At 41.8% G+C, this 15,979-nt stretch overlaps 1 protein-coding gene across 1 annotated transcript in view; it reads left to right on the top strand.

Annotated features, from left to right (window-relative positions):
* The window catches only part of pde4ba (phosphodiesterase 4B, cAMP-specific a), a 242,088-nt gene that overhangs the window by 198,670 nt on the left and 27,439 nt on the right, over positions 1–15,979 (top strand). The window contains exon 3 of the mRNA XM_070887016.1: positions 15,765–15,858. Within this exon, the coding sequence (XP_070743117.1) occupies positions 15,765–15,858 (94 nt within the window). The remainder of the gene's footprint in view (positions 1–15,764; positions 15,859–15,979) is intronic.

Here is a 15,979-nt window from a genome sequence, read left to right as displayed (position 1 = left end):
TGGCCTCAACAACTTTCTGTGGTAGAGAATTCCACAGGTTCACCACTCTCTGGGTGAAGAGGTTTCTCCTCATCTCGGTCCTAAATGGCTTACCCCTTATCCTTGTTCTGGACTTCCCCAACATTGGAAACACTCTTCCTGCATCTAACCTGTCTAAACCCGTCAGAATTTTAAACGTTTCAATGAGGTCCCCTCTCATTCATCTGAACTCCAGTGAATACAAGCCCAGTTGATCCAGTCTTTCTTGATAGGTCAGTCCCACCATCCCGGGAATCAGTCTGGTGAACCTTCGCTGCACTCCCTCAATAGCAAGAATGTCCTTCCTCAAGTTAGGAGACCAAAACTGTACACAATACTCCAGGTGTGGCCTCATCAAGGCCCTGTACAACTGTAGCAACACCTCCCTGCCCCTGTACTCAAATCCCCTCGCTATGAAGGCCAACATGCCATTTGCTTTCTTAACCGCCTGCTGTACCTGCATGCCAACCTTCAATGACTGATGTACCATGACACCCAGGTCTTGATGCACCTCCCCTTTTCCTAATCTGTTTCCTCTGCCCACCTTTGGCTCGTTTGCCATGGAAGAATTCCAAGTAGAGCGCTTGCTTTGGGAGTCCCATGCCTGGCATGCGAACTGTGTGGTCTGCCCGGCGGAGCTGATCAAGTGTGGTCAGTGCTTCAATGCTGGAGATGTTGGCCTGGACGAGGACGCTAATGTTGGTGCGTCTGTCCTCTCAGGGATCTTGTGGAGATATTGCTAGTGGTATTTCTCCAGCGACTTGAGGTGTCCACTGTACATGGTCCATGTCTCTGAGCCATAGAGGAGGGCGGATATTACTACGGCCCTGTAGACCATGAGCTTGGTGACAGTTTTGAAGGCCTGGTCTTCAAAAACACTTTTCCTCAGGTGGCCGAAGACTGCACTGGTGCACTGGAAGCGGTATTGGATCACGTCGTCAATGTCTGCTCTTGTTGAAAGGAGGCTTCCAAGATAAAGGAAGTGGTCCACGTTGTCCAGGGCCGCGCTGTGGATGTTGATGACTGGGGGGCAGTGCTGTGCAGCGAGGACAGGCTGGTGGAGGACCTTTTGTCTTACTGATGTTCTTCAGCAGCTAAACACGCTGACGGTCTTGGGGGTTTTCAGAGGTGTATGCTGGATATAATTACCAGCCCTTGTCGTTGATTCACTCGGCCCTGGGTCCGTTCGACTCTGAAAACAAATCCATGTCTAACAGAGGCATGCGATGAGGCCTAGAGAGTTACGTCCAGGTGGTACGGCGAAGCACTCACTTTGGCCGTTCCTGGAGAGTTGCCACATGGGAAACCCCATTCCAGATGGTGAAAAGTAAGCCATTGAATCCCCCAAAGTTCAGCATCTTTATACCCCGTATAATATACACAACTGGTTGGGCGATTCCTGGTTACCATGGTCGCAGCAAACCTGAGGACTGGGAGAAATTTAGAATTTCAGCAGAGGAGGACAAAGGGTTTAATTAGATGAGTCCACACCTTGAATCTTGTGTACAGTTTTGGTCTCCTAATCTGAAGAAGGACATTCTTGTTATTGAGGGAGTGCAGCGAAGGTTCACCAGACTGATTCCTGGGATGGCAGGACTGACATATGAGGAGAGACTGGATCGACTGGACCTGCATTCACTGGAGTTTAGAACAATGAGAGGGGATCTCATAGAAAGATAAAATTCTGACGGGACTGGACAGGTTAGATGCAGGAAGAATGTTCCTGATGTTGGGGAAGTCCAGAACCACGGGACACAGTCTAAGGATAAGGGGTAAGCCATTTAGGACCGAGATGAGGAGAAACTTCTTCAGAGTTGTGAGCCTGTGGAATTCTCTACCACAAAGTTGTTGAGTCCAGTTTGTTAGATATATTCAAAAGGGAGTTAGATGTGGCCCTTACGGCTAAAGGTATCAAAGGGTATGGAGAGAAAGCAGGAATGGGGTACTGAAGTTGCATGAACTGGAAAAGTTTGAAATGTAACAGATTCGTGCTGCCCCCTGAAGTGGTATGCTTCCACGCTGCTCCTGGGCCTCTGCACACCGCTCCTTTTATGGCCCCGACCTGCCGTTGGTGTCCTCCCGCAGGTCGGGGCCTCCGTCAAGGATTAGTTTGCAGTGGGTTCCCACTCTCAATCCTGATACTCTTGTGTTTCCTACACTGTTCCAATGAAGCTCAACACAAGCTCATGGAACAGCACCTCCTCTTTTGTTTAGGCACTTTACAGCCTTCAATAGAGTTCAACAATTTCAGACCATAACTTCTGCCCCCTTTTTTTGTCCTTCCCATGGCAGCTGGTGGTGATTTCGCCATTCACACTCCATCTAGACTCATTTTCTGTTTCCTAAATTGTGCCATTACCATCTCATTTTTGCCCATCACCCCACCCCATTTGTCTCTTAAATCAGTTCTGCCTTCCACCATATCACAGAGCTTCCCTTTTGTTATTTCCTGCCCTCCCCCTTTCAGTGCCCCTGCACTTCTTTAAGAATCTGTTACATCTCGAACTTTTCCAGTTCTGACGAAGGGTCACAGCAGTTGTTTCTCTCCACAGATGCTGCCTGACCTGATATTTCCAGCATTTTCTGTTTTTATTTCAGATTCCAGCATCTGCAGTATTTTGCGCTTGTATACTAAATCATATGTCTCGGATATTTCTACCAACTGCTGCCAAACAGTTTAGTCTGCTCACTGCTATCTATCGCTTACTTCACAAGTGATAATTTGAAATTGGCCATTATGGGCCATAGCTTTGAGAAGCTTGCTAAATACTCTTGGAGAAAGATCCCATGGCATTATTTCGAAGAAGAGCTGGGAAGTTTTCCTCAGTGTTCTAGCCAACATTTCTCCCTCCACCAGCATCACAAACAGATTATCTGGTCATTATCATATTGCCATTCGTGGGACCATGCTGTCTGCAAATTGGCAGCTGTATTTTCCTACATTACAATATTGATGACATTTCAAAACTACTTAATTGGCCGTAAAGCGCTTTGGGATGTCCTGAGGTCATGAAAAAAGTTTTTTCTCTTTAAAGCAATTTAACAAATAGCAAACAGAGGCTCTTCTGAATATTTATCACTTAACTAGAGTTAGTCCAAGACCAGAAATCCAGTATATCTTCTCCTGAGTATCTGTAATGAGAGAACACAAAAAATAATGAATGCACATTGTGATATCCAGTAGAAATATTTTTAACCTGTTACTTTCCAGCCATAATTAATGATCCATTATGCTGTGACTGTATTATCTGAATGACTGACTTTTTTTTTAAAGGAGTACTTCTGGGTTCCCCAAAGGCTCACTCTAAGTGCAGCATTCGGGTGCCCAACATTGTTGGAGCTGAGCCTCACAATCTAGGGAGGTCACAGGTTTGAACCTAGGTCTGTGCAGCATTGATCTCGCCCAGAGTGCCAGTTGCACTCCAGGGCTACCATAGAGAAAAAAAATCAGCTGTGGTTTCTGCTCTTGGGAACTGTGTGTGGGTGTCAGGTGAAAAGAGAATTAGACTTGGCTGTGATACCTTTTACAGTCCAATACCCTTCTAACTTGTGCTTGTTATTTACTCATGGGCCCTGGCACATGTATAACAATATCCCAGTATTACTGCTTTCATTGGGTGGCGGAAAATTAGAGTAAGATAGCAGCAAACGAAAATATAGGACCCTCCTTCATTAAAAAGTTATGTCGATCTCAAAGCCTCCCTGATAATGTGCACCATCCCCACTGACACCTGGGAGTCCCTGGCCCAAGACGGCCCTAAGTGGAGGAAGCGCATCCGGGAGGGTGCTGAGCACCTCGAGTCTTGTCGCCAAGAGCATGCAGAAATCAAACGCAGGCAGTGGTAAGAGCGTGCGGCAAACCAGTCCCACCCACTCCTTCCCTCAATGACTATCTGTCCCACCTGTGACCGAGACTGTGGTTCTCGTATTGGACTGTACAGCTACCGAAGAACTCATTCTAAGAGTGGAAGCAAGTCTTCCTCGATTCCGAGGGACAGCCTATGATGATGATGCCGATCTAAAGGGGCAGGTCTCCATGTTGCCGAACTCCGCTGGTTCACTGCCTGCTTCTGAGCTCGCGCTCTGAACCACGCCCCTGGCCCCCCACCCCCCCAACCCCCATTATAATCAAGGCCAGAGTTCCTGCACTGTTGCTAAATGATTTATGTGCCACTAAAACATGGATAAATTCTAAGATTATACAAAGCTTGAGCATCAGCACTTGATGAGGTGATTTTCACATCTAAACAAAACCGTTTGTCACATTGATTGCCAAAAGTGTCCGAGCACCTGATGAGATGAAAAAGATTCTGAAACATCATTGAATTGGTTACTAACTGATTTTCACACCTCGACAAAAATGCTTGTAAAAGGAGCTTATCGCATTTTAGTTTAGCAAGGCAGTACAACACATCAATGAATAAATGCAGACTTTTGCAATTGATTTAAATATCTAATTTGTTTAACTGGGACATTTATCGTTGGAAAAGGGATTTGTGGATGAAAATGTAATTCTCAAACATTTTATTCTGTTATTAGTTATTCATTTGGTGGGCATGACTGAATACGGTAATCAAATATCTTGCCTCCAATGGGGTACTGAAGTTGCATGTTCAGCTATGAACTCATTGAATGGCGGTGCAGGCTCGAAGGGCCGAATGGCCTACTCCTGCACCTATTTTCTATGTTTCTATGATTGGGGCCTTTTTAAAGCCCGCTATGGAACCACAGATGCTCTGTCATAGGCAATCCTTTGAAATTGAGGAAGACTTGCTTCTACTCTAAAAGTGAGCTCTGAGGTGACTGAACAGTCCTATACGGTAATTACAGTTTCTGTCACAGGTGGGACAGTCGTTGACGGAAAGGGTGGGTGACAATTCCTGGTCGTCTTTTTCCCCAGCCAAGGCAAAAGTCACCATTTCTGCCCTCCCCCAACTCCATGCTCCATACCAAAGACTTTAATTGTGCTTAAATGGTTAGCTCTATTCTTCCCCATTCTCTATTCCTTCCCAATGTTTCTTTGTCTTTTAATCTTTATGCTTAGTTTTGCTTTTTTCTAACACATTTATTAGAACTTTCCTAACTCTTTCTTTTTCGGTTTAAGAAAAAATAAAGTTTAAATCTTTTCCGTTTCTTTTTAATCTCTCTCAAATGTAAAAAAAATATATATATTTTATTGCTTGAAAATGTGCTTTAAAAATCTGGTCTTTGATAACTTATATGATCCAGGTCATAGCTGACATTTTTATGTGTCAAAAGTAGGGCTGCCAAACAACAACTTTAATTTGTATGGTGCCATTACCATGTCCAAGGTGCTTAAGTATACATTCTGTACACCTGGTGCTCAATTGTTTATGGGCAAGTAAAGTTTTCTGCCATTTAGAGGATCCCTACAGCGGCCCCAATTCATCTGAAAGGCTCTCTGTGAAACTTGCTCCTGATTTATATTTTGAAAAGGTTTGAGATATTGCATTTTACACTTCCGTATTTATTTGTTTGGTGTTTTAAGCAGACTTGTCATTGCATATTAGTCAGTCAAATAGAACGTTTGAAAATCTGTTTCTGTATTAAAAAAAAATTAGAAGTTCGGTGGGACAGGAGAGGAGAGGAGAATTTGGAATGCTGCCATATCCCAAAGCCTCACTGTACATGTTAGTTTAATGGTTTGGAACAGTGCCATTAATAGTGGAACAACCTGCAATCACTCATGGATTTTTTTAAAGTCATTTTTTATAGAAACATAGAAAATAGGTGCAGGAGCAGGCCATTCAGCCCTTCTAGCCTGCACCGCCATTCAACGAGTTCATGGCTGAACATGAAACTTCAGTACCCACTTCCTGCTTTCACGCCATACCCCTTGATCCCCCGAGTACTAAGGACTTCATCTAACTCCCTTTTGAATATATTTAGTGAATTGGCCTCAACTACTTCCTGTGGTAGAGAATTCCACAGGTTCACCACTCTCTGGGTGAAGAAGTTTCTCCTTATCTCGGTCCTAAATGGCTTACCCCTTATCCTTAGACTGTGACCCCTGGTTCTGGACTTCCCCAACATTGGGAACATTCTTCCTGCATCCAACCTGTCCAAACCCGTCAGAATTTTAAACGTTTCTATGAGGTCCCCTCTCACTCTTCTGAACTCCAGTGAATACAAGCCCAGTTGATTCAGTCTTTCTTGATAGGTCAGTCCCACCATCCCGGGAATCAGTCTGGTGAATCTTCGCTGCACTCCCTCAACAGCAAGTATGTCCTTCCTCAAGTTAGGAGACCAAAACTGTACACAATACTCCAGGTGTGGCCTCACCAAGGCCCTGTACAACTGTAGCAACACCTCCCTGCCCCTGTACTCAAATCCCCTCGCTATGAAGGCCAACATGCCATTTGCTTTCTTAACCGCCTGCTGTACCTGCATGCCAACCTTCAATGACTGATGTACCATGACACCCAGGTCTCGTTGCACCTTCCCTTTTCCTAATCTGTCACCATTCAGATAATAGTCTGTCTCTCTGTTTTTACCACCAAAGTGGATAACCTCACATTTATCCACATTATACTTCATCTGCCACGCATTTGCCCACTCACCTAACCTATCCAAGTCACTCTGTAGCCTCATAGCATCCTCCTCGCAGCTCACACTGCCACCCAACTTAGTGTCATCCGCAAATTTGGAGATACTACATTTAATCCCTTCGTCTAAATCATTAATGTATAATGTAAACAGCTGGGGCCCCAGCACAGAACCCTGCGGTACCCCACTAGTCACTGCCTGCCATTCCGAAAAGTACCCATTTACTCCTACTCTTTGCTTCCTGTCTGACAACCAGTTCTCAATCCACGTCAGCACACTACCCCCAATCCCATGTGCTTTAACTTTGCACATTAATCTCCTGTGTGGGACCTTGTCGAAAGCCTTCTGAAAGTCCAAATATACCACATCAACTGGTACTCCTTTGTCCACTTTATTGGAAACATCCTCAAAAAATTCCAGAAGATTTGTCAAGCATGATCTCCCCTTTACAAATCCATGCTGACTTGGACCTATCATGTCACCATTTTCCAAATGCGCTGCTATGACATCCTTAATAATTGATTCCATCATTTTACCCACTACTGAGGTCAGGCTGACCGGTCTATAATTCCCTGCTTTCTCTCTCCCTCCCTTTTTAAAAAGTGGGGTTACATTGGCTACCCTCCACTCGATAGGAACTGATCCAGAGTCAATGGAATGTTGGAAAATGACTGTCAATGCATCCGCTATTTCCAAGGCCACCTCCTTAAGTACTCTGGGATGCAGTCCATCAGGCCCTGGGGATTTATCGGCCTTCAATCCCATCAATTTCCCCAACACAATTTCCCGACTAATAAAGATTTCCCTCAGTTCCTCCTCTTTAATAGACCCTCTGACCACTTTTATATCCGGAAGGTTGTTTGTGTCCTCCTTAGTGAATACTGAACCAAAGTACTTGTTCAATTGGTCTGCCATTTCTTTGTTCCCCGTTATGACTTCCCCTGATTCTGACTGCAGGGGACCTACGTTTGTTTTTACTAACCTCTTTCTCTTTACATACCTATAGAAACTTTTGCAATCCGCCTTAATGTTCCCTGCAAGCTTCTTCTCGTACTCCATTTTCCCTGCCCTAATCAAACCCTTTGTCCTCCTCTGCTGAGTTCTAAATTTCTCCCAGTCCTCGGGTTCGCTGCTATTTCTGGCCAATTTGTATGCCACTTCCTTGGCTTTAATACTATCCCTGATTTCCCTAGATAGCCACGGTTGAGCCACCTTCCCTTTTTTATTTTTACGCCAGACAGGAATGTACAATTGTTGTAATTCATCCATGCGTTCTCTAAATGTCTGCCATTGCCCATCCACAGTCAACCCCTTAAGTATCATTAGCCAATCTATCTTAGCCAATTCATGCCTCATACCTTCAAAGTTACCCTTCTTTAAGTTCTGGACCATGGTCTCTGAATTAACTGTTTCATTCTCCATCCTAATGCAGAATTCCACCATATTATGGTCACTCTTCCCCAAGGGGCCTCGCACAATGAGATTGCTAATTAATCCTCTCTCATTACACAACACCCAGTCTAAGATGGCCTCCCCCCTAGTTGGTTCCTCGACATATTGGTCTAGAAAACCATTTTTTATAAGCTTATACCTCATTTTCAAGCAGTGTCTTAAAGCTGCTGCTGCTGGTAGTGCCTGTATGTTTACCCCTCCTCCTGTAGCTAGCTGCTCGGAGATGCTGGGTAACACCCAGACGTGACTCTTCTGTTTGTTTTTCTGCCATGTAGGGAAATGGCACAAACTTTATTTGGCTCCTTTCCAATCATCACAACTCTGATCAAGAGCCAAGCAAAGCAGAACTCAGTTGATAAATGCATCAACTATATCGGCCTTGGCTCAGTGGTAGCTCTCACCTCCGAGTCAGAAGATTTAAACTCCTCTCCAGGGACTTGACCACATAATCTAGCCCTCCATCCTGCTCTTCCTAATATAATTGATTCCAAGATAAACCATTACTTCAGGCTAGTTACCTTCCTTTCCAGAATCTTCTCCACCTACATTTTTTTGTTCCTTATCCTGGCATTTGTTAGGTAACAGACTTTTCTGGACTTTTGCAGCTGCAGAAAAGACTAGCCTTTTGATGATAGAAAACCACATAACTACACTTGCCTCCTTTTTGCCACCATCACTTCTCCCCAGTCAACTGTGTGGTGATCAATGTTCCCTCTAATTTCTTTTTATCATGTGCGGTCTATTTAAATTTGCTGCGCGATATCTTTATCAGCAGCAACAGCTGGTGAGCAGCCTGCACGGGACCTCGATCAGTGCATAGCCATGTACCTTAGCAGAAACGTTAGTGGTGATACAGTGCTGTTTGTATATTCCCTTCCTTGTGTGTACCATAAGTTTTGAGCACCATCTATCTAAGTCCATGTTAGATCTCCCATCCCCAGGATTTTTCCTTCACTGCCTTCATCAGCATTCATGTTCTATATCTTCATCTCCACCCTTCTTACCCTCTGTTTTCGCCCACCACCACCACTGCCACTTTCCTTATCTTGCTACTTTTCCACAAATCTGATACTGGATTACCTTCCACATTTGTTGAATATAGGAGCTGAAGTTGACCAAGTTTCCAATTCACTTAACTTGTGGGCCACCTTCTCAACCAAAGTAGTTCACCCTGCTTTAAATGATGGGCCTGGAAATTCCAGTGCATTTGTACACACAAACATGCACAATCTGGGACAAATTAGATACGTGGTCTGAGAGATCACAGAATTTAGGGAGTGAGTTGTATGCGTAACTACATTACGCCCAAATTGCCTTGATCTTTTATGATTGTCTTATCAATCCTGAATACGTCTCCGCACACAATAATGACCCCTCCCCCAAGTTAGTCTCCTAAGCGGGTTTCCTGCAATAATACTTGCTCCAAAGCTTGAAATTACAATCAGATTTTCAGGTGCAGCAGGAAAGTTCTTTTTCTGTTTTTTTTTATTGCGTTTCTTTTTCGTGTTAAAAAATTATCCTCACTGAGACCTGCATAGTTGAATGGATTTTTATAGCACAGGTATAAGTCGCATTAAAAATTGAAAAACTTTCCCAATTGAAACTTCTTAAAACCTGCTTTGCCGAATGTGCATGCAGGATGGTTGAATGAGTTAAAACTTCAACTTTCATACTTAAAGAAGAAATATATGGGTGTTGAGTTTGACTCTTGCCTTGAGCCTTGATTGTTTACGCTGATTTCCCATTTTATGTTCGGACATATTCAGATTTGCAGGGATTTTAGGAGTAACTTGACATCGGCAGAATGTGTCGAGTAATGAGAGAATGTTACAGCATGTGATGGAAGTATTCTTAATAAAATGGCAAGTCATAGAGATTATACCGGGAAACATCCAGGATTTTCTATACCAGAGAGACTTTCAAAGTGAATAATGGACCATGTGTAATTCAAGCAAATGGAATTGACCAGCAGTAGTCTATTATTTAGTGTGTTGTATGTATATGAGAGAAATTAACCTTCAGTCAGCAGTTTGTTGACTGGATGTGTCAGGAAAAATTGAGGTAAATGTGCTGGTAGTACAGCAGTTACAGGGCATTCCCACACACTGTGATTAAAAAAAAAAATACTACTGAAACAATTATCCTCTCCGCTTTATTGTAGCAGCTAGAAAGAAATCCACAAAAGGGAAATAATAATATATGGCAGATTTCCACTGAATTAGTGAGTCGATGCATTCCCCAGGGTGGTACTGAGCCATGCAAACCAATAATATCCTGGTTTTCATCTTCAGTCTGTGCTGATTTAGCTGATGACAGCCAGGGACTATCCAGTGATTCCTGCTGGAAAGTGCAGTCATTGGGTGAGGACAAGATTGAGCATTTCAGTGATTCCCTCTTCAGTCAAATAGCTTGCTGACATTTGCTGTCCAGGTTCAACATGAAGAATGACTACTTGGCTGAAGTATCAAACAGCTGGTGTATCTGTGGACCTGTAGCTTAGCAGGAGCCCGTGGCTGCAAATAAAATTGGGGAGTGGAGAGAAAGAGTATAGTAGATTTCTCTTTTTTACTGTGCCTTACTATTTATTATATCTTGAATACTACTTGTGGTTTTTCCTTCTTTTATACTGTTTACATCAAACCCCTCCCTTCACCTTTCGATACCCACTGCTGCTATTTACTACTACACCATAACCTTCAGTTGCTGCAGTAAGACTATTTGGCCCGTGGTGTCTCAAAATCTATATGTAGGACAGGATTAGGCCTCATCATTTCCCCCACCCCTTTGTTACCATGTAGTGTTCCCTCTAAGTGCCTCAACCTAGAGCTTGCTCCCATCCCCGTTTCTCTACAGTAATGGCCATTTATTTAGCTTTGTTTCATTATATTGATACTGTTAAGTCTTGAATAAAGAATCTGACCAGGTACTGTAAGCTTAAAGTAATGTGTGACCGTAGTTCTTTTATTGCAGGTCTCCAGAGTGCCTCTCCAACCTGTGAGGCCTCCTTTTATATACAGGTGCTCCCAAGGGATTGTGGGATCCCTTGGGACTCCAGGGGATGAGCCTTCTGGTGGTTAAACAAGGTATTTACAGGTTTACATATATAACACATACCATCTGGCAATGCTATTATTGCCATTACACTGAGTGGCAGCAGGATGTTTAGGACGGAAAAATGAGTCGGCTATCAATAAAATGAAGCCTAAAGATAAGTAACTAACCCTAACTCTTTAAGCTTAAACTGGGTTTGATTTTTAAACACTGAACCATTCTTGCAATCCGAGTCATTTAAGATTCAACCATTTACCATCTGTTTATCCCCAAGAGGGATTAGATGACCTACAGCAAACAGCCAGAAAGTTGGTTGTCCCACTGCAATTTTAACTGAGCTCCTCCAGTGGCTTACTGGGTAATTACAGATCATGAAGTTCCCAAGTTTCATCCCCAGTCTGCGTTGAAAATGATCCGTGACACTTGCTGTATAATGAGGTGCATTAGATCGAAGCCCAGCCAGCTCTTGCCGAACACATGTACTTCCAGTAGGGATCACTGGTTAGGATTTGGGAGTAGAGGCCAAGAGTGATTTTTCTCACCTCCAGAGATTAATAATATCACATCCAGTGCTCTAGCTGAGATCAGTTAACTGATCACATACCAAGGATAAAACTTGAGACATTCCTGGTCTGTATGACTCTCTTCCACATAGGTAGTACATTTCACCACTGAGGCATCAACAATATGCCTAGATTTGTATAATTTAAAATGATAAAATGGACACTGGGCAAGCACACTGTGAGCAAGCTAAAGGCAACCATCTCCGAGATGATTGCCTTTGCCTCACTCAAGGTAGGCTTGTCATAACTTATTGATCTGCTTGTCTGTATTTGCATCAATATTTCTGCACTTCAGACAGTTTCCTCCTCTTTCACCACGGTTCCCTGGACCGTGGGAAATCTGAATTTTCTGATGTCTTTTTCACTTTGCTTGCATGTCAATCCTGCTTCCTCAATGTCTTGTGCAATTTAGGATCTGTGGTGCTGTCAATTTAAATGAGGCAAATTCCACAACATGAGGGGTCCCATTGTAATGCAAAACTCCTTCCAGTAGAAACAGATCTACCATATACAAACAGGAAAAAATTGAAAGCGTGCTTTATATATAAACCAACAATGCAGTATTAAAGTTGAATGTTAAGGTGCGTTATATCGCAGCCACAGCATTAATAACTACTTTCATATATTGCTGTGAATTTCTTCAGTAAATATACACAACAGGATATATTGCATACACTGGGCAGTGTTCATTTTTTTTCACATATGCTAATGCAGTTTGCATTGGAAATACCCCTGCTATGTCATTACGACATACTTTAATGAAACATCGAATTTAGCATAAACATAATGCAACACTGCTTCACAATATTAAGGGGTATCTTTAAACACAGTCTGTTAAACGCTCATCGTCAGCCTAAGTCAATATCTGAACAATAAATTTGGCAAGTAAGCACACTTTTTTTTTTTAATGAATAGTTGATCAAACTGAGGGGCTCAGTGCAGTGCAGTGAAAACAATCAAATTTGAAACTGACTTGAAAGGTCTTGCGTTTGTATTGAGCTAACGGAGGGGAGGGGGACAGTTGAACGCTAGGTTAGAGGTATCCTCACTCATGATCATTATCATGTGATATGAGATACCTTGCTGGAAAGCAACATGTGGACGCCAGGTGAGGTATCTACCTCAGTTGTGTTGCTGCGCACAGTTGAATAATCTGTCCGCTTCACTGTTTAAGCTTGCACATAAAGAATGGTCACTTGGGGGAGGGGGGAAGCTAACAAGTCAAACCCGTGGAGCAGTCAGTACGCCATCATTAGAGCCTTTAGGAAAGGAGGAAAGAAAATTAGAGCAGTCACTAATTATTACACTTTTTAAAATTGGAATTCAAGAAATTAATAATCTAAGGACATCAAACAGGAATTTGTGGGGAAGGCAAGGGGTACTGGTTGATTTGTATGATCGTGACAGTTCATTCAAATGTGTTGCTAATGCGGAGGCATGGACTAGTTATATTTACACACAAAATGGATTCGAAGGCAGCTCCATTGTTCATTGGTGATATAACCTATAGAGGGAACTCTTATCGTCACCAGCAGGAGAAATATCATGTGATGTGGTTGCTATGGAGCTGTAATGTTCATTTCATGGTGCTGCTTCAACTTCAGTCTCCAGATTCTCTGGGGCTCCTTTCTGCTGTTGCCCTCCGATGTTCTAATGCTCTTTATCAACAGTGCAGAGAAAGCTAAGTGATGTCACTGCAGTTGAGCTGAAAGCCAATCAGATACAGAGTGAATAACATTTCTATGCCGGCGCTGTGCATTAGCTCGGATTTAAAGGGGAACTGCTGTAGAGAATGCAGAGGTGAAAAATCATTGTAGACACCACAGAATAGTCAAGCTTTGAACATTAGTCCGTGCACCCAAGTTTCTTTAATATTGAGGCTTTCTTTCTGTAGAGGTTTTGGTGAAAACTGTAGAAAAAAGATCAAAATCTGTGTTTCTAATTCGGAATGTCTGACTTGCACAAGAGTGCAACTTTAATAAGGTGCAGGAGATAGTGACGTGCCCATTCAATCAGTTTTAGTTCTGAAGTAGTTCACTTAAACAAATTTTTAGCTCAATTGTAAAATATGCACACATGCAAATAACAGCAAACCATCTAGGAATAAACCATTTCTGTCTCTGAAAAAGCTAATTGTTTAAATGTATTCTTCAGACAAGAAACAGCTAGATGAAAGTGATCAGCATAAATAAACCTTGTAAATTGCTGTTTTGTGTGTGTCAGAAAACTCAACTTCACAGAATTAGACTGATTATTATTGTAAATCATCTTGTAATGCTAGTTTTATTCCACACTCATTTTGTGCAACAGAGGGGACAGATCAGAATTCTATCTGGTCCTGATGAAAAATTATTCTACTAAATTGTCATTGTGTTGAAAAGTATCTGGCAATGGTGTAGGAGGGTGTTAAAAGCATCTCTAATGAAATGGGGACACCGTCAGCATTTAATTTACATAAATATGCACTGGGCATCCTCCATTTTCTGTCATTTCCCACATCCTGTTGAAATGATGTAGATACTGTAAGCTTGCAGACAATAGACTTTTTGCCCCTTTGTGCTGAGACTAAGCTGAAGTAGCCCCCACGCCCGCCAGCCAGCCAAGAAACCAAAGCTATTCGTAATTCTTAAGTGCTGTGAACTGCATGCACTTGTATCGTTTCTGGCTCCATGTGACCCTTGATTTCATTATCTCAATTGTGTCAGTGCAAACGCGCAGATACTATCTTTCCAAGGATGTATTTAATGGATTGGATTTTCTCATGCATTGAAAGAATACATTGAAGATTTTTTTTGCTCCAAAAATCAAACGTTCAAGCTGCTAATGAAACATCTACACCTTTTGGTTATTACTACTGAAACTGTGCGTGTGGAATTGTCCAGCTAGATTGCTTATTTTGTACACGGCTGTTGTTGCTTCTATTGTCAAGTGGGTCAAAATGCCTGAAGCAAACTATTTGCTGTCTGTTTCTTGGGGTTATATCAAGGTGAGTAAATTTATCACAAAATTACAAGTAAATGTGAATGTGTATTTGCTGTGAGATATGTGGCTGTAAGTTCAAATGCAGAAACCTATGTTTCAACAACTCATTATCCCATATTGATAACTGGCTTGTATATATTTCTCTTTTTAAAATTCAAAGTTGATGAGGTTTAAACAAAATGTTATCTCTAGAGGAAAGTGGGGAAATAAAAGAAAAAAGCAATCACTGAATTCCAGGAGAAACACTTTTAATTTAAAAGTTTTTTATGAGACAATGCACTGGTAGGACTAGCTATGTGGCATAGGGGAGGGGACAATTTTTCAAAAATGATATATTTTTATTACAACTAAAATCTCTATGCATCTCATATCGACAATGCCTGTTGTAAGCCCAGTATTACCAACTTACAATTCCCTTTCAGATGCCCATTTAAAAATGTCAGAATTTTCCAGATTTAAAAAAAATTATAGAACAAGCCATTACCAAATTCAGAGAAACATATAAAAAATGATCTACAAAATTCACTATACCTCAGATCAAAATCAATCCAGGTATCTGGGTGGGGTGTTACAGAATTGTACCACCATATAGTCTCAATAGATTAATTTTAGATGCATACTTTTTTCAACGTTAAATTTTATATAAATCGTAAATGTAAAATGAAAATACTTTGTCCTGTTGTTTGTGTCTTGGAGTGTATTCAGTAATAAAATATTGATAATTACAATGCCATTGCTTATTTAAGTAAAGATTTTTGTGTGCAAGTCAGACACTACTCATTCTGGTACGAAAAGCTATTTTATATCCATATTTAATAATTAACTTTTAAACGACACCTTTTCTGATAAATAACTAAAATAAAAGAAACATGAAACTTGATTTTTTTTTTTTGTGGATGTGTTTTGGCATATCAGCCCGTAGCTTGTTAAATAACTAGATTTAAATTGAGCTTAGTTACACTCTCAATGCATTGACGTGGGACAATAAATGTGAAGTTTCACAACTCTTTTTTTTCCCCCTTGTTTTTTATGATCAATCCATTTTATTGATGAAAGAATGGGATTCAAAAGTGGCATTGAATGTTTTACAAAAAAGCTGGGTACTGACTCTTGTGTTTGTCTTTCTAACAGTTCAAGAGAATGCTGAACCGTGAGCTCACCCACCTCTCTGAGATGAGCCGTTCTGGCAACCAAGTATCCGAGTTCATTTCCAACACCTTTTTAGGTGAGTCTTGTGAACCATCTTTCCCTTGCACCACCTGCAGAGAACTCAACACAAAAATAGAATTACTGACATTCTCAACATTTATGAGCATCTTAAAATATCTACTATAATGTTTCAGTGC

This window comes from Pristiophorus japonicus, chromosome 8 (genome assembly GCF_044704955.1).
Source record: "Pristiophorus japonicus isolate sPriJap1 chromosome 8, sPriJap1.hap1, whole genome shotgun sequence".
Lineage (NCBI taxonomy): Eukaryota > Metazoa > Chordata > Chondrichthyes > Pristiophoridae > Pristiophorus > Pristiophorus japonicus.
This window is presented reverse-complemented; position numbering and strand designations above follow the sequence as displayed.